Below are 18,187 nucleotides of genomic sequence, written 5' to 3'. Positions count from 1 at the left end.
ATTGCAGAAAAACCCGAGCCACAGCTCTTTGGTTTTCAATAATTATATTTATAAATGTCTTTCTTACCAACTAAGGAGTAAGTGTAGACTTTAGTCCATTGTTTCCTGCTTTTATCACATAGTGAGAAATATTTTTAATTCAAAAGAGAGATGTTTTTTTTACTATGCTGTTGTTTATAGCAAAAGAAACTAAAAAGTATGTTCAGAGTAAATGAATGGAAACAATTCTTGTTTCTTCTAACAGATGGAATTGCCACATTTATATGTTCTGATTTTACTTTTGAACGTGTTTGACTTTTCATCAGGAATAACATATAATAAAGGTAGGTTTCAGACTCTTACTCTGTAAAATAGAGAAAATATCCTCAGGAGTTCCCCTTTATATCCTTTCCTCACTAACACTAACACTTTTTTCTTTTAGCACTTCTTCTTTACCTTATTTCCAGTTTTTCCTGGGTACTATCTATTGCAGTAGAGGTTTTGAATAATATCATTGTGCACATTGTGCACTTTTCTTTAGCTATAATATTTCATTACTTGTAAGTCATACAATATTTAAATTTTAAGGAGCATTTCATATTTACAAAGCTTGAATTATTTGGATAGATCTTTTTGATTTTTCCTCTCTGAATGGTTACATGTAAGATGAATTGTAAACTGAATTATAGTCTAATAATCTGAGAATTTTCTGAAATTAATACATGGATCAAATTGAAAAATAGGATTTTCATGGTGTAAAACTTTATAAAAGGAATAAGACAAATCCACCTCTATTTGTGCAGATTGTATAGCTTCTGCAGTATCCAAAACTAGATCTACCAGAACATAGTAAATGTTCAAAAAAATTGTTGACTGAGTGGATGGAGAGACTCCAGGCTCTCTTCTACACATGGATGTGTTGCAGAATTGGATGAGTTGTGGAGTGAATCAGTTCTATTTCCTATATCTACTAGAGACTATATTACATAATATGGATATAAACTAAGATTGCAAAGTCACTGGCAAACTTATGAGACTTCAGAGAAGAGAGAGTATATACTTCCAACTGAGCACAGGATGGAGTCAGAGAAAACATTGCAGGAAAAATAGCAATATATATGGGTCCCCCAAATGTCTATGCAGGCATGTGGAAGAGTATCCCACAAAGACAGCACAAGGATAAGTGATTTTTCAATCCCATCTTTCTTTTTTTTAATTTAAATTATTTATTTATTTTACTTTATAACATTGTATTGGTTTTGCCATACACTGACTTGAATCCACCATGGATGTACGTGTGTTTCCCATCCTGAACCCCACTCCCAACTCCCTCCCTATCCCATCCCTCTGGGTCATCCCAGTGCACCAGCCCCGAGCATCCTGTATCATGCATCAAACCTGGACTGGCCATCTTTCAACTTCGTAAAGGTTTTTATTGAAAAAATTTTAGCAAGCTTACATCTTTCTGTGCATCAGATTTTTTGCATTTAAATAGTTTCAAACTTTATTGAAATTTCATTTGAAATATTTAAATTAAGTAAAAATTCCATTTTCAAATTTTCTAGAGTATTATATGTGACATTAATTATAGGTGATATATTTATGAGATTTCCTGCAACAAAAATCACATAATAAGGTAAATATTTCCTACTACCTATATTCAAAATGCCCTCTCCACAGCATGCACTTTTAAAGGTATTTGATTTCATGTTCCTTGTTCAAATAAATGAACCTTTAGTTTGAAAGGACATATTGAGTCCTGATTTACTTTTTTGAAACTATCAACATATTCCTGACAGCCATTTTTCATTTCAAAAAGATCAGAAAATTTAAAACACTTTTTCAAAAATTATTTTAAAAATTCCTATCATCTTTAAATTAAACAGTCTTTTAAAAAGTGTTTTGCCTTTGAGAGAACAGCATCAAAACATGTATATTATCAAGGGTGAAACAGATCACCAGCCCAGGTTGGATGCATGAGACAAGTGCTCGGGGCTGGTGCACTGGGAAGACCCAGAGGGATGGGATGGGGAGAGAGGTGGGAGGGGGGATTGGGATGGGGAATATATGTAAATCCATGGCTGATTTATGTCAATGTATGGCAAAAACTGCTACAATATTGTAAAGTAATTAGCCTCCAACTAATAAAAATAAATGGAAAAAAAAATTTTTTTTAATAAAAAGTAAAAAAGTAAATAAATAAAAAGTATTTTGCCATTGTATACCACCAAAACCCATGCTTATTATAAAAGATGTTTATAGTCACTCTTAATCTAGGCTTACCTCTGATGGGCTTCAGTACTTTGCTGCATCTGGCTTTAACTTCATTCTGCCAAAGAAAACCAGAGCTGAACAGTATTTAAAGCTGTGATACCACAATTTATTCAGGGACTATTGCAATTGAGGAAAAAATATCTCAGTATAAAACTAGTCTCAGTTCCAAACACAGCATAGACAAGTGGCTTAAAACTCAACATTAAAAAAACTAAGATCATGGCATCTGGGCCCATCACTTCATGGCAAATAGAAGGGGAAAATGTGGAAACAGTGACAGACTTTATTTTCCTGGGCTCCAAAATCACTGCTGATGGTCACTGCGGCCATGAAATTAAAAGATGCTTGCTCCTTGGAAGGAAAGCCATGACAAAGCTAGACAGCCTATTAAAAAGCAGAAACATCTCTTTGTCGGCAAGGTTCTGATTTTTCCAGTATCACACGTGGATATGAAAGTTGGTCCATAAATAGGAGGCTGAGCGCCTAAAAATTGATGCTTTTGAAATTAGTTTTCGAAATTAGCTTTCGAAATTAGCTTTAACATTTTAGGGCTGGAGAAAACCCTTGGGGAGTCCCTTGGACTGCAAGGAGATCAAACTAGTCAATCCTAAAGGAAATCAACCCTGAATATTCATTGGAAGGACTGATGCTGAAGCTGAAGCTCCAATACTTTGACCACCTGATGCACAGAGCCGACTCATTGGAAAAGACCCTGATGCGGGAAAGATTGAGGGAAGGAGGAGAAGGGGGTGACAGAGGATGAGATGCTTGGATGGCACCACTGACTGAGTAGACATGAGTTTGAGCAAACTCAGGTAGATAGTGAAGGACAGGGAAGCGTGGCATGCTGCAGTCAAAGGGGTCACGATGAATTGAACATGATTTAGCACCTGAAAAACAACAGCAATTGTATCTTTAAAATGAAAAAATGGGAGAACTTAATTTTATCTAGATTGATGTGAATTTAAAATATACAATTATAATTTTTGTTCTTTTAAAAATATGTTTTTTAGTGGAAATTCTTCATTAGTGACCTAAAATATACATATATGTGTTTGTATTATTTAGGTGATACAGAGTCACACTTTGCTTGTGATAGTAAAGGGATTCCCCCAAAGGATGAAATGATCAAATTGTATCTTTCCTCTGATGACTTGGTAAGGTCCATTATTAATAGCATGTGTTTTACAATCCCTTGTACTCCTTTTAAGTCAAAATGTGAAACCAGTGGCATTGTACTCTTTTCAAGTATCTTCTACTATTTTCAGACTTCAGGGGGTGAAATTAGATGTAAATAATTATCCTTTCTATTTCATTTCCCTTGGATCAAGTGAAATATTTCATTTAGCCATTGAACACCCTGGGTAGTTTGCTTTTTTTTTTTTTTTTTAAGATGCCTCCTTTGTCTTTTTTTAAAAAGATTGGCTGTAATGATCTTCATTTTTTATGAATCTGATTTGTTCATTTGAAGTTTGACAGATGTAGCCTTTTAGAGAAAGAACATTACCTCTCATGAACTTGGGAAAGAATCTTTTCCTTTCATAACAAGTACCACATTGCAGTTGTCATTTTGGGTAAGGGTTATTTGATTCCTTTGATTCAGATAATGGCAAAGTTTAAAAAACACAGCAAAATAAAATGTTGTTAAGATAGTCATGAAACAAATGCTAACAAAAACATAAGTTAATGAAAGTTGCACAGATTGTATAAAAATCCATGATAAATACAACAAAATAAAGAAAAATGCTCCATAAGGACAAATACATTTCTCCTAAAGTCTGCTTTGACTTAGTTCCTCATTCCTTCTTGATATGCCAAACATATATTTAATTTTTTATTTACAGCTCTTATGAAGTTCATGCCCTTTGAGTCACACATGTCTTTCCTGTTTGTGATTAAATATTATGGGAAGTGAAGAAGGAAATGGCAACTCACTCCAGTATTCTTGCCTGGGAAAGCCCATGGACAGAAGAGCCTGGTGGGCTACAGTTCATGGGGTTGCAAAGAGTCAGACATGACTGAGTCTCTGAGTACATATTTTAGAAAAGAAATGGGCTCTAGAGAAAGTGAGACTTACAGAACTGGGGTCAAATTTTGGTTCTACCATACATGGGCTGTGTGGCCTAGGGCAGGTTACCTAACCTCTCTAATCTTCAGTTTTGTCCTTTGTGAAGGTGAATTATAACCTAGTTTTTGGATAGTTGTAATGTGCTAGTTCTAGAAGGGGCTTCCCTCATGGCTCAGCCAGTAAAGAATCCACCTCAATGTGGGAGACCTGAGTCGAATCCCTGGGTTGTGAAGATCCTCTGGAGGAGGGCATGGCAACCCACTCCAGTATTCTTGCCTGGAGAATTCCATGGACAGAGGAGCCTGGTGGGCTACAGTCCATGGGGTCAAGAAGAGTCGGATATGACTGAGAGATTAAGTACATCACAGCACAATTCTAGAAGAGGAATTAGTAGAAATAATAGTTAACATTTACAAAGTATTTATGTGTTTCAGGCATTTTTCTAAGCATTTTCATGTTCATTATAACATTTAATCTTCTTTAAGATAAGTACTATAGGGAAGCATTGAACCTCCCCTCTTAGGTTCTGTGGCTGGGGCCTGTAAAATAAGATGTCAGAAGACAGATTAAGCAGGAGATAAATATGAACTTTGGGAATTCCCTGGCAGCCCAGTGGTTAGGACTCAGCACTTTTACTGCCATGGCCTGGGCTCAAACCCTGTTTGGGGAACTAAGATCCTGCAAGCTGCAGGGCACAGCCAAAAATAGAGAAAAGTTTATGTATGCATGCAATGCACATACCCATAGGAGAACTCAGTAATGAGTAACTCAAAGGGGTGCTTAGAATGTGGAGCTCATGTACCATCTTAACAAACAGCAATAAATTGTGGAGAAGTGATAACACCTTTGTATTTGGGTTTATCTCCCGGTTAATCCCCTTAGTATACAAATTCCATTTTTTGCCTGTTTTGTTCACTTCTGTTTCCCCAGCACCTATAACACTGCCTGCTTCGTGGTAAGGGCTCAGTAAATATCCCTGGAATGAACGTTTCATCATTTTATAGATAGGGAAACTGAAATTCAGATAGGTAACTTGCCCAAAGTGATCTCTACTAGGAGAACTAAATGAGATGAAGCTCATCTTATCTGTATTGATTTTCAAGAAAATCCACCATTTATGGTCACTACCTTTTCATTTACCTTCTCACAACTGGGAAATATTCAATAAAAATGCAGTGACATGATTTTGCTTCTTTTTTATTTAGACACAAAATGATGTTAATAAAATACAAATTTCTACATGTGATAGCATTAAGCTTTTATTCTATGTTTATTAAATATAATAACTTTATGACCATTTCTATGGCAGAAAATATTATTATAGGATGTATTGAAATCTGTTATGACACTAGTATAATAGCTTACTGACTTTTGAAAAGTGTACTTTTCAAAATAGATTTTTTTTGAAGTTAAAGACTAGAATTACTAGAGATAGCAATCTTTAGCAGCATCTACTTTTCATAGATTTCTCATCATTTTTAAATTAATGTAAAAAATGCTTCCCTTCATCAAATTGTCACTACTTGTTTTTGTTTTTCTCTTTCCCAAAGAAAATCGAGTGTTTTTTCCAATCTGAAGTTGAGTTTACTACAAAGGAGTTTCTCAGTGTATTCACATCAGCAGGACTTGCTCCCAGCCTGGAAATCATAAATAGTACATACACAGGGATCTTCCACTTTAATTTAACTTTGGTAATTACATTTTACTTTATTCTGTGATATATTATTAACAAGAATACTGTTCCTTTTAGCATGTGTTTTTAAAAACAGCTGATCTGGCAATATGGTTTATATATATTCTTTTAAGAAATTAAGAGAAGAAAAGAAAAAGATTCATATTTTTTATTCACATATTCATTATTTCCACTGCTTTTCATTCTTTTCTGTAAGTATAAGTTGCCATCTGGTGTCATATTCCTTCAACAATGAAGAACTTTTAGCATTTCTTACAGAGTAGGTCTATAGGCAATTAATTCCCTGGATGTTTTTTGCCTTTGAAAATGTCTTTATTTCATTTTGGGAGGGAGGAAGGGTAGCAACTTTATTAAGATATAATTTATATGCCATACAATTTGCCTAAAGGGTACAATTAAATGGTTTTTAGTATATTCACAGAGTGCAACCATCACTACTATCTAATATTAGAACACTTTCACCTCTTCCAAAAGACAGCCCATACCAATTGACAGTCACTCCCCATTACACCTTCTACTCCCCAGTATTAAGCAACCACTAATGTACTTTCTGTCTCTCTGGATTTGCTTCTTTGAACATTTCATATAAATGAAACTGTATAATATGCAGTATTTTGTGAATGGCTTCCTTCAGTTATCATAATATTTTCCAGGTTCATCACGTGAGAGCATATATCAGTACATAATCCTTTTTAATGACAAATTATATTATGATCTCCTTCATGGATCACAGTCTTGTCGTGGCAAAGAGGCTTGCATAACTTGATGAAGCTATGAGCCATGATCTGCAGGGCCACCCAAGACAGGTTATAGTGAAGAGTTCTGACAAAATGTGGTGTACTGGAACAGAAAATGCCAAACCACTCCATATTCTTGCCACAAGAACTCCATGAGCAGTACGAAAAGGCAAAAAGATATGACACCAGAAGATAAGCCCCCTAGGTTGGAAGGTGTCCAATATCCTACTGGGGAAGAGCAGAGGGCAATTATGAATTGCTCCAGAAAGAATGAAGTGGCTGGGCCAAAGCGGAAATGACACTCAGTTGTGGGTTTGTCTGGTGGGGAAAGAAAGTCTGATGCTGTAAAGAACAATATTGCATTGGAACTTGAAAGTTAGGCCCATTAATCAAGGTAAATTGGATGTGGTCAAGCAGTGAACATTGTGTTCACAGGCAAGCTGAGATGACAAGAGTGAACATCTTAGGAGTCAGTGAACTAAAATGGACGGAAATGGGCAAATTTAATTCAGATGATCATTATATTTACTACTGTGGGCAAAAATCCCTTAGAAGAAATGGAGTAACCCTCATAGTCAACAAAAGAGCCTGAAATGCAGTAGTTGGGTGCAATCTCAAAAATGACAGAATGATCTCACTTCATTTCCAAGGCAAACCACTCAACATCACAGCAATTTAAGTCCAGGCCCAACCACTGATGTCAAAGAGGCTGAAGTTAACTGGTCATACAAAGACCTAAAACTACATCTAAAACTAACACCAAAAAAAAAAAGTCCTTTTCATCATAGGGGATTTAAATGCAAAAGTAGGAAGTCAAGAGATACCTGGAGCAGCAGGAAAGATTGGGCCTGGAGTACAAAACGTAGCAGGGGAGAGGCTAACAGAGTTTAGTCAAGAATATACACTGGCCATAGCAAACACCTTTTTCCAATAACCCAAGTGATGACTCTACACATGGACATCACCAGATGGTCAATACTGAAATCAGACTGATTATGTTCTTTGCACCCAAAGAGAGAGAAGCTCTAGACAGTCAGCAAAAACAAGACCTGGAGCTAACTGTGACTTAGATCATAAGCTCCTTATTGCCAAATTCAGACGTAAATTGAAGAAAGTAGGGAAAACCACTAAGCTATTCAGGTATGACCTAAATCAAAGCCCTTATGATTATATAGTGGAGGTGATGAATGGATTCAAGGGATTAGATCTGATAGAGTGCCTGAAGAACTATGGATGGAGGTTTGTAACACTGTAAAGGAGGCAGTGACCAGAATCATCCCCAAAACAGAAATCTAAGAAGGCAAACTGGTTGTCTGAGGAGGCTTTACAAATACACGAGAAAAGAAGAGAAGTGAAAGACAATGGCGAAAGGGAAAGATACACCCAACTGGGGCATCCCTGGCAGTTCAGTTGGTAAAGAGACGGCCTGCAATGGGAGTCCCAGGTTCCATCCCTGGGTCAGGGATATCCCCTGGAGAAAGAAATGGCAACCCACTCCAGTATTCTTGCTTAGGAAACACCAATGGACAGAGGAGCCTGGCAGGTCGCAGTCCTTGGGGTTGCAAGCGTCGGGCATGACTTAGCAACTAAACCGAAACCACCACTATACACAACTGAATGCAGCATTCCAGAGAATAGCAAGGAGAGATAAGAAGGCCTTCTTAAATGAACAGTGCAAAGAAATAGAGGAAAACAGTAGAATGGGAAAGACCAGAGACTGCTTCAAGAAAATCGGAAGGACTTCTTTGGTGGCCTAGTGGTTAACAGTCTGCCTGCCAATGCAGGGGACCCTGGTTTAATCCTCGGTTCAGAAAGATCCCACATGCTGCAGGCCAACTAAGCCCACATCTATTTAGCCTGTGCTCTAGACCCCTCGGAGAAGGCAATGGCAACCCACTCCAGTGTTCTTGCCTGGAGAACCCCAGGGACGGGGGAGCCTGGTGGGCTGCAGGTCATGGGGTCGCCACGCATCAGACACGACTGAAGCAACTTAGCAGCAACAGCAGCAGCTAGACCCCTAAAGTCGCCCCTGCTGAAGCCCATGGGCCCTAGAGCCCGTGCTCCATAAGAAGAGAAGCCACCACAATGAGAACCCGAGGCACCACATCTAGAGAGTGGGCCCTGCTTGTCACAACTACAGAAAGCCTGTGTGCAGCAACAAAGACAGAGCTCAACCAAAAGTTAAAACATAAATAAATGAAAATTTTGAGAAATAAAATGAAAATTGGAGACATCAAGGGGACATTTCATACAAGCATGGGCATGATAAAGGACAGAAATGACAAGGACCTAACTGAAACAGAAGAGATTAAGAAGAGATGGCAAGAATACACAGAAGAACTATACAAAAAAGGTTTTAATGACCCAAATAACCACGATGATGTGGTCACTCACTTAGAGCCAGACATCTTGGAGTGTGAAGTCCAGTGAACCTTAAAAAGCAATATTACAAACAAAAGTAGTGGAGGTGATGGAATTCCAGCTGAGCTATTTCAAATCCTAAAAGGTGATGCTGTTAAAGTGTTGCACTTAATATGTCAGCAAACTTGGAAAACTCAGCAGTGGCCACAGGACTGGAAAAGGTCAGTTTTCATTCCAGTCCCAAAGAATAGCAATGCCAAAGAATATTCAAACCACCACACAGTTGCATTCATTTCACATCCTAGCAAGGTAATGCTCAAAATCCTTCAAGTTAGACTTCAACATTATATGAACCAAGAACTTCCAGATGAACAAGCTGGATTCTTTCCATTTATTTAGGTTTTCTTGAATTTCTTTCAACAATGTTTTGTTGTTTTCAGAGTATAAGTTTTGCACTTCTTTTGTTAAATTTACTTCTAATATTTCATCTTTTTGATGCTGTTGTAAAGAGAATTGCTTTCTTATTCTCATTTCCAGATTGTTCTTTGCAAGTATATAAAAAATACAATTAATTGTAGTATCTGATATCCTGAAAACATACTGAACTCACTTATAAATTCTAGTAGCTTTTTAGTGGTCACTCTAATTTTTGAAAGATTATTTCATAAGATGTAGAATTTCTGAGTGATTTCATTTGCTTTAAGCATTTTGAATATTTCATTCTGCATTTTGAATATGTCACCTGACATCATTTATCCTGAATGAGAAGTCAACTGTTAATTTTGTTATTGTCCCTTGTATGTAATGTGGCATTTTCCTGTTAGTGCTTTTAAGATGTTCTCTTTGTATTTACTCTAATTGAGATTCTCTAGGCTATTCGGATTGTAAGTTTACCAAATTTCCAAAGTTTTCAGCCCCTACTTCTCCAAAGAAATGTTCTGCCCCTTTCTCTCTTTTCTTGCCTGGGACTCCAAATGGGCATTTTTTTTTTTTTTTCACAATAGTAAAAGATGTTTATCAGTTTTCACAATCAACAACCAGACAAAAAATAAAAGATTATTCCAATTGCAAGCCATAATGGGAACATGGTTAACTTAACAATATAAAATAATTATGTACAATCTGGGGGTTGTCAAGTAGAATGATGTGGTAAGTGGACGTGCATACATGCGCATGTTTTCATCCACCCAGCCAGTCTATGTCTTTTGGTCGGTGCATATAATCCATTTACATTTAAGGTAATTATCAATATGTATGATCCTATTACTGTTTTCTTAATTGTTTTGGGTTTATTTTCTGTAGATCTTTTCCTTCTCTTGTATTTCCTGCCTCGAGAAGCTTCTTTAGCATTTGTTGTAAAGCTGGTTTGGTGGTCCTGAATTCTCTTAACTTTTGCTTATCTGGAAAACTTTTGATTTCTCGATCAAGTCTGAAGGAGAGTCTTGCTGGGTAGAGTATTTGTGGTTGTAGGTTCTTCCCTTTCATCACTTTAAATTTATCTTCCAGCTTGTAGAGTTTATGTTGAGAAATCAGCTGATAACCTGATGGGAGTTCCCTTGTATATTATTTGTCACTTTTTCCTTGTTGCTTTTAATATTTTATCTCTGTATTTAATTTTTGTCAGTCTGATTACTATGTGTTTCGGTTTGTTCCTCCTTGGGTTTATCCTTGCTGGGACTCTCTGTGTTTCCTGGGCTTGGTTGACTATTTCCTTTCCCATGTTAGGGAAGTTTTCAGGTATTATCTCTTCAGATATTTTCTCAGGTCCTTTCTCTCTCTTCTCCTTGTGGGAGCCCTATAATGCAAATGTTGGTGCATTTAATGTTAACAGAGGTCTCTTAGGCTGTTTTCATTCTTTTTTCTATATTTTGTTCCATGGCAGTGATTTCCACCATTTTGTCCTTCAGGTCATTTATCCATTCTTCTGCCTCAGTTATTGTGCTATGGATTCTTTCTAATGTATTATTCACTTCTGTTTGTCTGTCCTTTAGTTCTTTCAGGTCTTTGGTAAACATTTCTTGCATCTTCTCGAACTTTGCCTCCATTCTTTTCCCAAGATCCTGGATCATTTTCACTATCATTATTCTGAATTCTTTTTCTGGAAGGTTGCCTATCTCTATTTCATTTAGTTGTTTTTCTGGGATTTTATCTTATCCCTTCATCTGCAACAAAACTTTCTGCTTTGTCATAGTGATTAACTTTCTGTGATATGGTTTTTGTTTCAGCCAGTGTGAGACTATGCTTCTTTGGCTTCTTCTGTAGGCCCTCTAATGGATGAGGCTAAGAGGCTTGTGTAAGCTTCTTAATGGGAGGGACTGGGAAAAACTGGGTCTTGCTCTGGTGGGCAGGGCCTTGCTCAGTAGTTTTAATCCAATTATCTGCTAATAGGTGGGGTTGCACTTCCTCCCTGATAGTTGTTTGGCCTGAGGTGACCCAGCCCCGGGGTTTATAGGCTCTTTGGTAGGGTTAATGGTGAACTCCAAGAGGGTTTATGCCAAGGGAGACCTTTCAGTGCCCCCCTCCCTGTGGTGAGCCCTGCTGACCCAGGCCCCTACAGGAGGCCCTCCAACACCAGCAAGTAGTTTTGGTTCAGTCTCCTATGGGTTACTTCTCCGCTCCTCTGGGTCTTGCTGCACCAAAATTTTGTTTGTGCCCTCAAAGACTTGAATCTCTGCTTCCCCTAGTCCTCTGGAAGGCCTGTAATCAAACCCCACTGGCCCTCAAGGCCAGATTTCTGGGGGTTCCCTGTCCCTTTGTCAGATTGTCAGGCTTCCCAGCCTACACGATAGTGGGGTTCAGAACCTTCACGATAGTGCGAGAATTTCTTTAATATTATTGTTCTTCAGTCTGTGGATCACCCACCTGGTGTGTGTGGGATTTGATTTTATCATGATTGCACACCTCCTACCATCTTGCTGCAGCTTCTTTTTCTTTGGGCATGGGGTATGTTTTTTGGTGGGTTCCAATGTCCGCCTGTTGATGGTTATTCAATAGCTAGGTGCAATTTTGATGCTCTCACAGGAGGAGATGAGGACATACCCTTCTACTCCACCATCTTGAACCAAAAGCTCAATTTGGCACATTTTGGAAAATGTTTTATCAACCCACAGTATAGCTTCATCTATTTCCTTTAATCATTTTACTCCTATTTTAGACTGAATAATCTCAGTTGTTATATATTTAAGTTCACTTATTCTTTCTTTTGCCATTTCCAACCACACCTTTCCTCCTGCTCCCCCATCCACAGCCCTTGACCCTGCCCAGGCTCCCCCCAACACAGGCCACCAGGAGGGCTCCTGAGACCCTCCCCCATGGCAAAAGTCTTCTTGCATGCAACTCATTCCACTGAGAGTAGGAGGGTGTAGGCTAGACCATGGACTGCCAAATAGAGGCCCAGGGTGGGGGGAGGTCAGTGTACCTCAGTTTCCTCCTCAACAACAACTGAATTTTTATAGTATCTGAAAATTGACAGGACTTCCCTGGTGACTCAGATGGTAAAGAATCTGCCTGCAATGCAGGAGACCAGGTTTGATCCCTGGGTTGGCAAGATCCCCTGGAGAAGGGAATGGCTACCCACTCCAATACTCTTTCCTAGAAAATCCACTGGACAGAAGAGCCTGGTGGTCTACAGTCCATGGGGTTGCAAAGTGTCAGACACGACTGAGCGACTAACACACACACAGTTAATACTTCATCTGTTACAGTTTTCAGCCTCATTATTTCCACTTGGTTTTATGATTTTATTTTTCATTTTGGTACTGGATTTCCTATCCATTCCCTCATTAACAAATTTTCCTTAAATCTCTTCACATATTTGTAATAGCTTCTTTGAAGTCTTCGTCTGTATCTGAACTCAATCTGCGTCAAGTTTATGGTTTTTCTTTTTTTATCTGAGTATTAGTTACATGTTTCTGTTTCTTTTCATATCCTGTTATTTTTGGTAGAAAACTGACATTGACAATAGTAAGCTGTAGCAACTCTGGATTCTGCTGTGTTCTTATAAGAATTTGCTGTTGTTTTTGTTGTTGGTGGTCTAAAATGCTATTAATTGTCCTTGCACAGATTGAAAATGGTCTTAACTATGGTTTCAGCAGCTAATATGTCTACTTAGTTCTTTTAGTTTCCACTGTTGACTTTTTTTTTTTAACATGGCCTTCTGAGGATCTCCCCTGCACTTGTGTTGCTCAAGAATTTGTAAAGAATTTATATTTAACTCTTGTTGTTGTTCAGTTGCTTAGTCATGTCCTACTCTTTGCGACACCATGTGCAGCATGCCAGGCTTCTCTGTCCTTCACCATCTCCCAGAGTTTGCTCAAACTCATGTCCATTGAGTCAGTGATGCCATCCAACCATTTCATTCTCTGTCACTCCCTTTTCCTTTTGCCCCCAGTCTTTCCCAGCATCTGTATATTTTCCAATGAGTCAGTTCTTCCCATTAGGTGGCCAAAATATTGGAGCTTCAGCTTCAGCACCAGTCCTTCCAATGAATATTCAGGGTTGATTTTCTTTTGGATTGACTGTTTTGATCTCCTTGCTGTCCAACCGACTCTCAAGAGTCTTCTGCAGCATCACAGTTTGAAAGCATCAATTCTTCTGTGCTTAGCCTTCTTTATGGTCAAACTCTCACATTTGTATTTAACTTTTAGATCAATATTTTGCAGTTCCCTTGCTCGTGGTATTTTTCTCTTAAATTCCTAAATTTTTTGTCAGCAGCAGGCTCTGTCCTCTGACACATAAGCCAGTAATGCTTCAGCTTTATGCTACCTGAGTTTGGCTGTATCATGTTCCATTTTGTGACTGTATTCTTACATATAACTTTATGTAATGAATATTTTAGTTACTTTTTAGTTATTTTCAATCTTCTAATACTATCAAAACTAATGATGAAAATATCTGTGAACACATTTCACACATATGTGAATATAAGTAGGCTAAATTCCCAGGAGTGAAATTTCTGGGTAAAGGATATTTGCATTGGATGTTTTTGTTTAATTTTAGTTTTTAAATATGGGGTAGATTATGCCGAAATAAGTGTTGCTATCAACATTGTAAGACATTGTTTTCTCACATCTTTATTCAAGTACAGTGATCGGGTTTACTGGTTGATTGATATTCCCAGAGAAAACATTACAAAAAATACAGGTAAGAGTGATCTAAATTAATTATTTTACTCATAGGTATAGATTGCCATATTTATAAAATAAAAACCATTTATCATGTTAAAAATTATGCTATCTCATGTTAATGTCTCCTGGAATATTTGTGACATACATCTTACTAAAAGTTATTTAGTGATTCACCTGAAACTCAAATTTAACTGAGCTTCCTGTGTTTTATCTGGCAATTTATTATAGATGAATGGTTCTGATATACATAGCTTATATTATTCTTTATTTAAAGTAGACTCATTTTCTAGAACTTAAAATCTAGAGTATTGAGAAATTCTGGTACCAATTAATTTTAATGAAATGGAATCATTAACTTTAAAATATATTATTTCACTGTTGGCTCTATTATTAAGTGCTATGTGATAGCCTAGTTTATATGCTACTGTAAATACCTAAAGGAAAGGAGGAAAATAAAATTCCAGAAGGTGTGAATATTGAGCTAGTGGACTGGGCTAGTAGATCTTCAGGCATGAGATACAGACCCATTGTTTAAAAATGATAAAGTGTATTAGAATAAAAAATTATTCTAATTTGGTAGGTGCAAGAAACAGAAACCATCTTGACCTCACTAAAGGAAAAATACTAAATTTCTTTTTGTCGTGAAACCCAAAGACAAAAATGAAGGCAAACTATAGCAAGGAATTAGAAGTAAGAAATGGAGAGCCATCAAGAACCCAGGGAACATTTTCACCCTGTTTTTCTTATCTATATTTTCTATACCTCTCTATTTATTTTTCCATTTTGCAGACAAGTGTTCTAAAGCTGATTCACTACTGTCAATTTTTTATTTATATTTCCTAGGGGCCAGCCCAATTCAAAATTCCAAGAAAAGTGTCTTCAACTGCCCTAGAATTGATTGGGCACCCTCTTGTGTGCCAGTCAAATGTAGCAGGTGATGAGGAATTGGGGGAATCATACAGGTCAACCCTTCTATGGAAGAAGTTAAAGGATGAACCAAATTATGTGTCCTACAGAGTAAAAGACAGGGGAGAAGTGATAGTAAGCAGAAAGAATGGAAAAGACTCCATATAAGGAAACATTGAAAATAAAAGATTGAAAAAGAGGCCCCCATGTTATAACAGCTAACTTAGATTATATCACTGTTTTTATCCTTCATTCATCTCAATTTTTTCAAATTAATCTATTGGAAATTTTTGCGATTTTTGTTTCAAATAATTCATCCTGAAAATTCTACTCCATTAAAAGAGGAGCAAGGGAGTACAGTCTAATGATGGATTGTTCTGGTTGCTTGGCCTAATATTGACATTAGTTTGACAATTAAAGAAGAGATCACTTGTTATTTTCACTTCTCCTATTTACAAACTTTAATTTCATAAATCATTTATTTCTAAGATCACCTAGGGAGGAACAAAGGTGATCTGAAATTGTAAGTATTTTACAGAAAGAGACCAAATAATATCTGCCTATCTTGACACAACTTCTGGATTGAGTAAATAGAGATATATTTGAGCTCATAATGTAATGGGCTTCCCTTGTGGCCCAGCTGGTAAGGAATCCTCCTACAATGTGAGAGACCTGGGTTCGATCCCTGGATTGGGAAGATCCCCTGGAGAAGGGAAAGGCTGCCCACTCCAGTATTCTGGCCTGTACAGTCCATGGGGTCTCAAAGAGTGGGACACGACTGAGTGACTTTTACTTCACTTCACTTCATAATGTAATAGAAGAGGATGATATTAGTAATATGCTAGAAATCAGGAAAGAAATATTCAGGGGGAAGGAGACCATATTTGCCCATTCACTTTTTCCTCAATCATTTGTCATTTGCTGCCATGACGTGAATTTAAGCAGTGAAAGTGAAAGTTGCTCAGTCGTGCCCGACTCTGTAATCCGACTCTATACAGTCCATGGAATTCTCCAGGCCAGAACACTGGAGTAGGTAGCCTTTCCCTTCTCCAGGAGATCGTCCCAACCCAGGGATCAAACCCAGGTCTCTCGCATTGCAGGAGGATTCTTTACCAGCTGGGCCACAAGGTGTACATGTAAAATCTTGGAAAGGGTAGTTTATGTAGCATCAATAACAAAGATAGCAAAATAACCTTCTTGATAGTAGTAGAACCAGCAGGGAGCATTTACTAAATTCTTATATGTACAGCGTGACTCTAAACACTGTATCTATCTTAATTCATTTATTACTCATTAGGTGTTATGTAGGCTTCCCTGGTGGCACTAGTGGTAAAGAACCTGCCTGCTACATGGGATTGATCCCTGGGTCAGGAAGATACCCTGGATGAGGAAATGGCAATCCACTTCAGTATTCTTGTCTGGAGAATCCCATGGACAGAGAGGAGCCTGGCAGGCTACAGTCCATTGGGTTGCAAAGAGTTGGACATGACTGAAGTGACTTAGAAGGCAGGCATGTGTTAGGTTCTATTATTAGCTCCATTTTTGAATGATTTAACAGGCCTATGGATCTATATGGCGATTTGGTGATAACTGGAAAATGGGGAAGACAGTAAAAGTAAAAAGAGTCTCTCCATTTATACTTCACAGTTTGTTCCTTTTTTTCACCTTGAAATAAGGTATACTTTACATTCAGTAAAATATACCCTTTTTAGTGCCTAGCTCTATGCTGTTGCTGCTGCTAAGTCACTTCAGTCGTGTCCGACTCTGTGCGACCCCATTGATGGAAGCCCACCAGGCTCCCCCATCCCTGGGATTCTCCAGGCAAGAACACTGGAGTGGGTTGCCATTTCCTTCTCTAACTCATGAAAGCGAAAAGTGAAAGTGAAGTCGCTCAGTCATGCCTGACTCTTAGCGACCCCATGGACTGCAGCTCACCAGGCTCCTCCATCCATGGGATTTTCCAGCTCTATTAATTTTCACAATTGGGTAATCACAAATCAAGATTTAGAACTGTTCCATCATCCAATAAGATTATCCCACCAGTAGTCAACTCTTGTCTCCTGGGCCCTGGGAACCACAGATCTGTTCTCTGTTCCTATCGTTTTGTTTATTCCAGAGCATACATGGAATCATCGAATATGTAGCCTTTTGAGCCTGGCTACTTTCACTTAGCGTAATTCATTTGAGATTTATCTGTTATAGTTTCTTTCATTTTCTTACTGGCTATTATTCCACTGTATAGATGTACCTTAGTTTATTTTTTTGCAGGGCATTTAGAATTTTTTCAGTTTTTGGCAATTATGAATAAAGTACTATAGGCATTCTCATATAGATTCTTGTGTGAATACAAATTTTTGTTGCATTTGGCTATTACCAGATAGTAGGATTACTGTATTATATGATAAGTTTAACTTTATAAGAAATTATCAAACTATTTTGAAAAGTAGTTATATAATTTTTTACTTTCACCATCCGGTTATCAGATCCATGCCAGCACTTAGTGTATATAAGTGTATTTGAACACATGTATAAATATGTGTCAGAGAAGGCAATGGCACCCCACTCCAGTACTCTTGCCTGGAAAATCCCATGGACGGATGAGCCTGGTAGGCTGTGGTCCACCGGGTCGCTAAGAGCCAGACACAACTGAGCGACTTCACTTTCACTTTTCACTTTCATGCATTGGAGAAGGAAATGTCAACCCACTCCAGTGTTCTTGCCTGGAGAACCTCAGGGACGGGGGAGTCTGGTAAGCTGCCGTCTATGGGGTTGCACAGAGTTGGACACGACTGAAGTGACTTAGCAGTAGCAGCATTCATATGTGTGCATGCACGCTCAGTCACTTCAGTTGTGTCTGACTCTTTGCAACACCGTAGACTGTAGCTACCAGGATCCTCTGTCCATGGAATTTTCCTGGCAAGAATACTGAGTGGGTTGCCATGCTCTCCTCCAGCGGATCTTCCCCACCCAGGGATCTAACTCGAGTCTCCTGCATCTCCTGCATTGCCGGCAGATTCTTTACCACTGAGTCACCAGGGAAACC

The 18,187-nt window shown here is 38.1% G+C and overlaps 1 protein-coding gene across 1 annotated transcript in view; it reads left to right on the top strand.

Moving 5' to 3' along the window:
* Positions 1 to 244: 244 nt before the first annotated feature.
* The window catches only part of CATSPERB (cation channel sperm associated auxiliary subunit beta), a 115,765-nt gene continuing 97,822 nt past the window's right edge, over positions 245 to 18,187 (top strand). The window contains exons 1-4 of the mRNA XM_061159685.1: positions 245 to 323; positions 3,322 to 3,410; positions 5,872 to 6,012; positions 14,194 to 14,254. Coding sequence (XP_061015668.1) covers positions 245 to 323; positions 3,322 to 3,410; positions 5,872 to 6,012; positions 14,194 to 14,254 — 370 coding nt within the window. The remainder of the gene's footprint in view (positions 324 to 3,321; positions 3,411 to 5,871; positions 6,013 to 14,193; positions 14,255 to 18,187) is intronic.

The sequence above is a fragment of the Dama dama genome, chromosome 13 (genome assembly GCF_033118175.1).
Source record: "Dama dama isolate Ldn47 chromosome 13, ASM3311817v1, whole genome shotgun sequence".
Taxonomy (NCBI): Eukaryota; Metazoa; Chordata; class Mammalia; order Artiodactyla; family Cervidae; genus Dama; species Dama dama.
The sequence above is the reverse complement of the archived record's forward strand: the minus strand, read 5'-3'. Positions and strand labels throughout refer to the sequence as shown.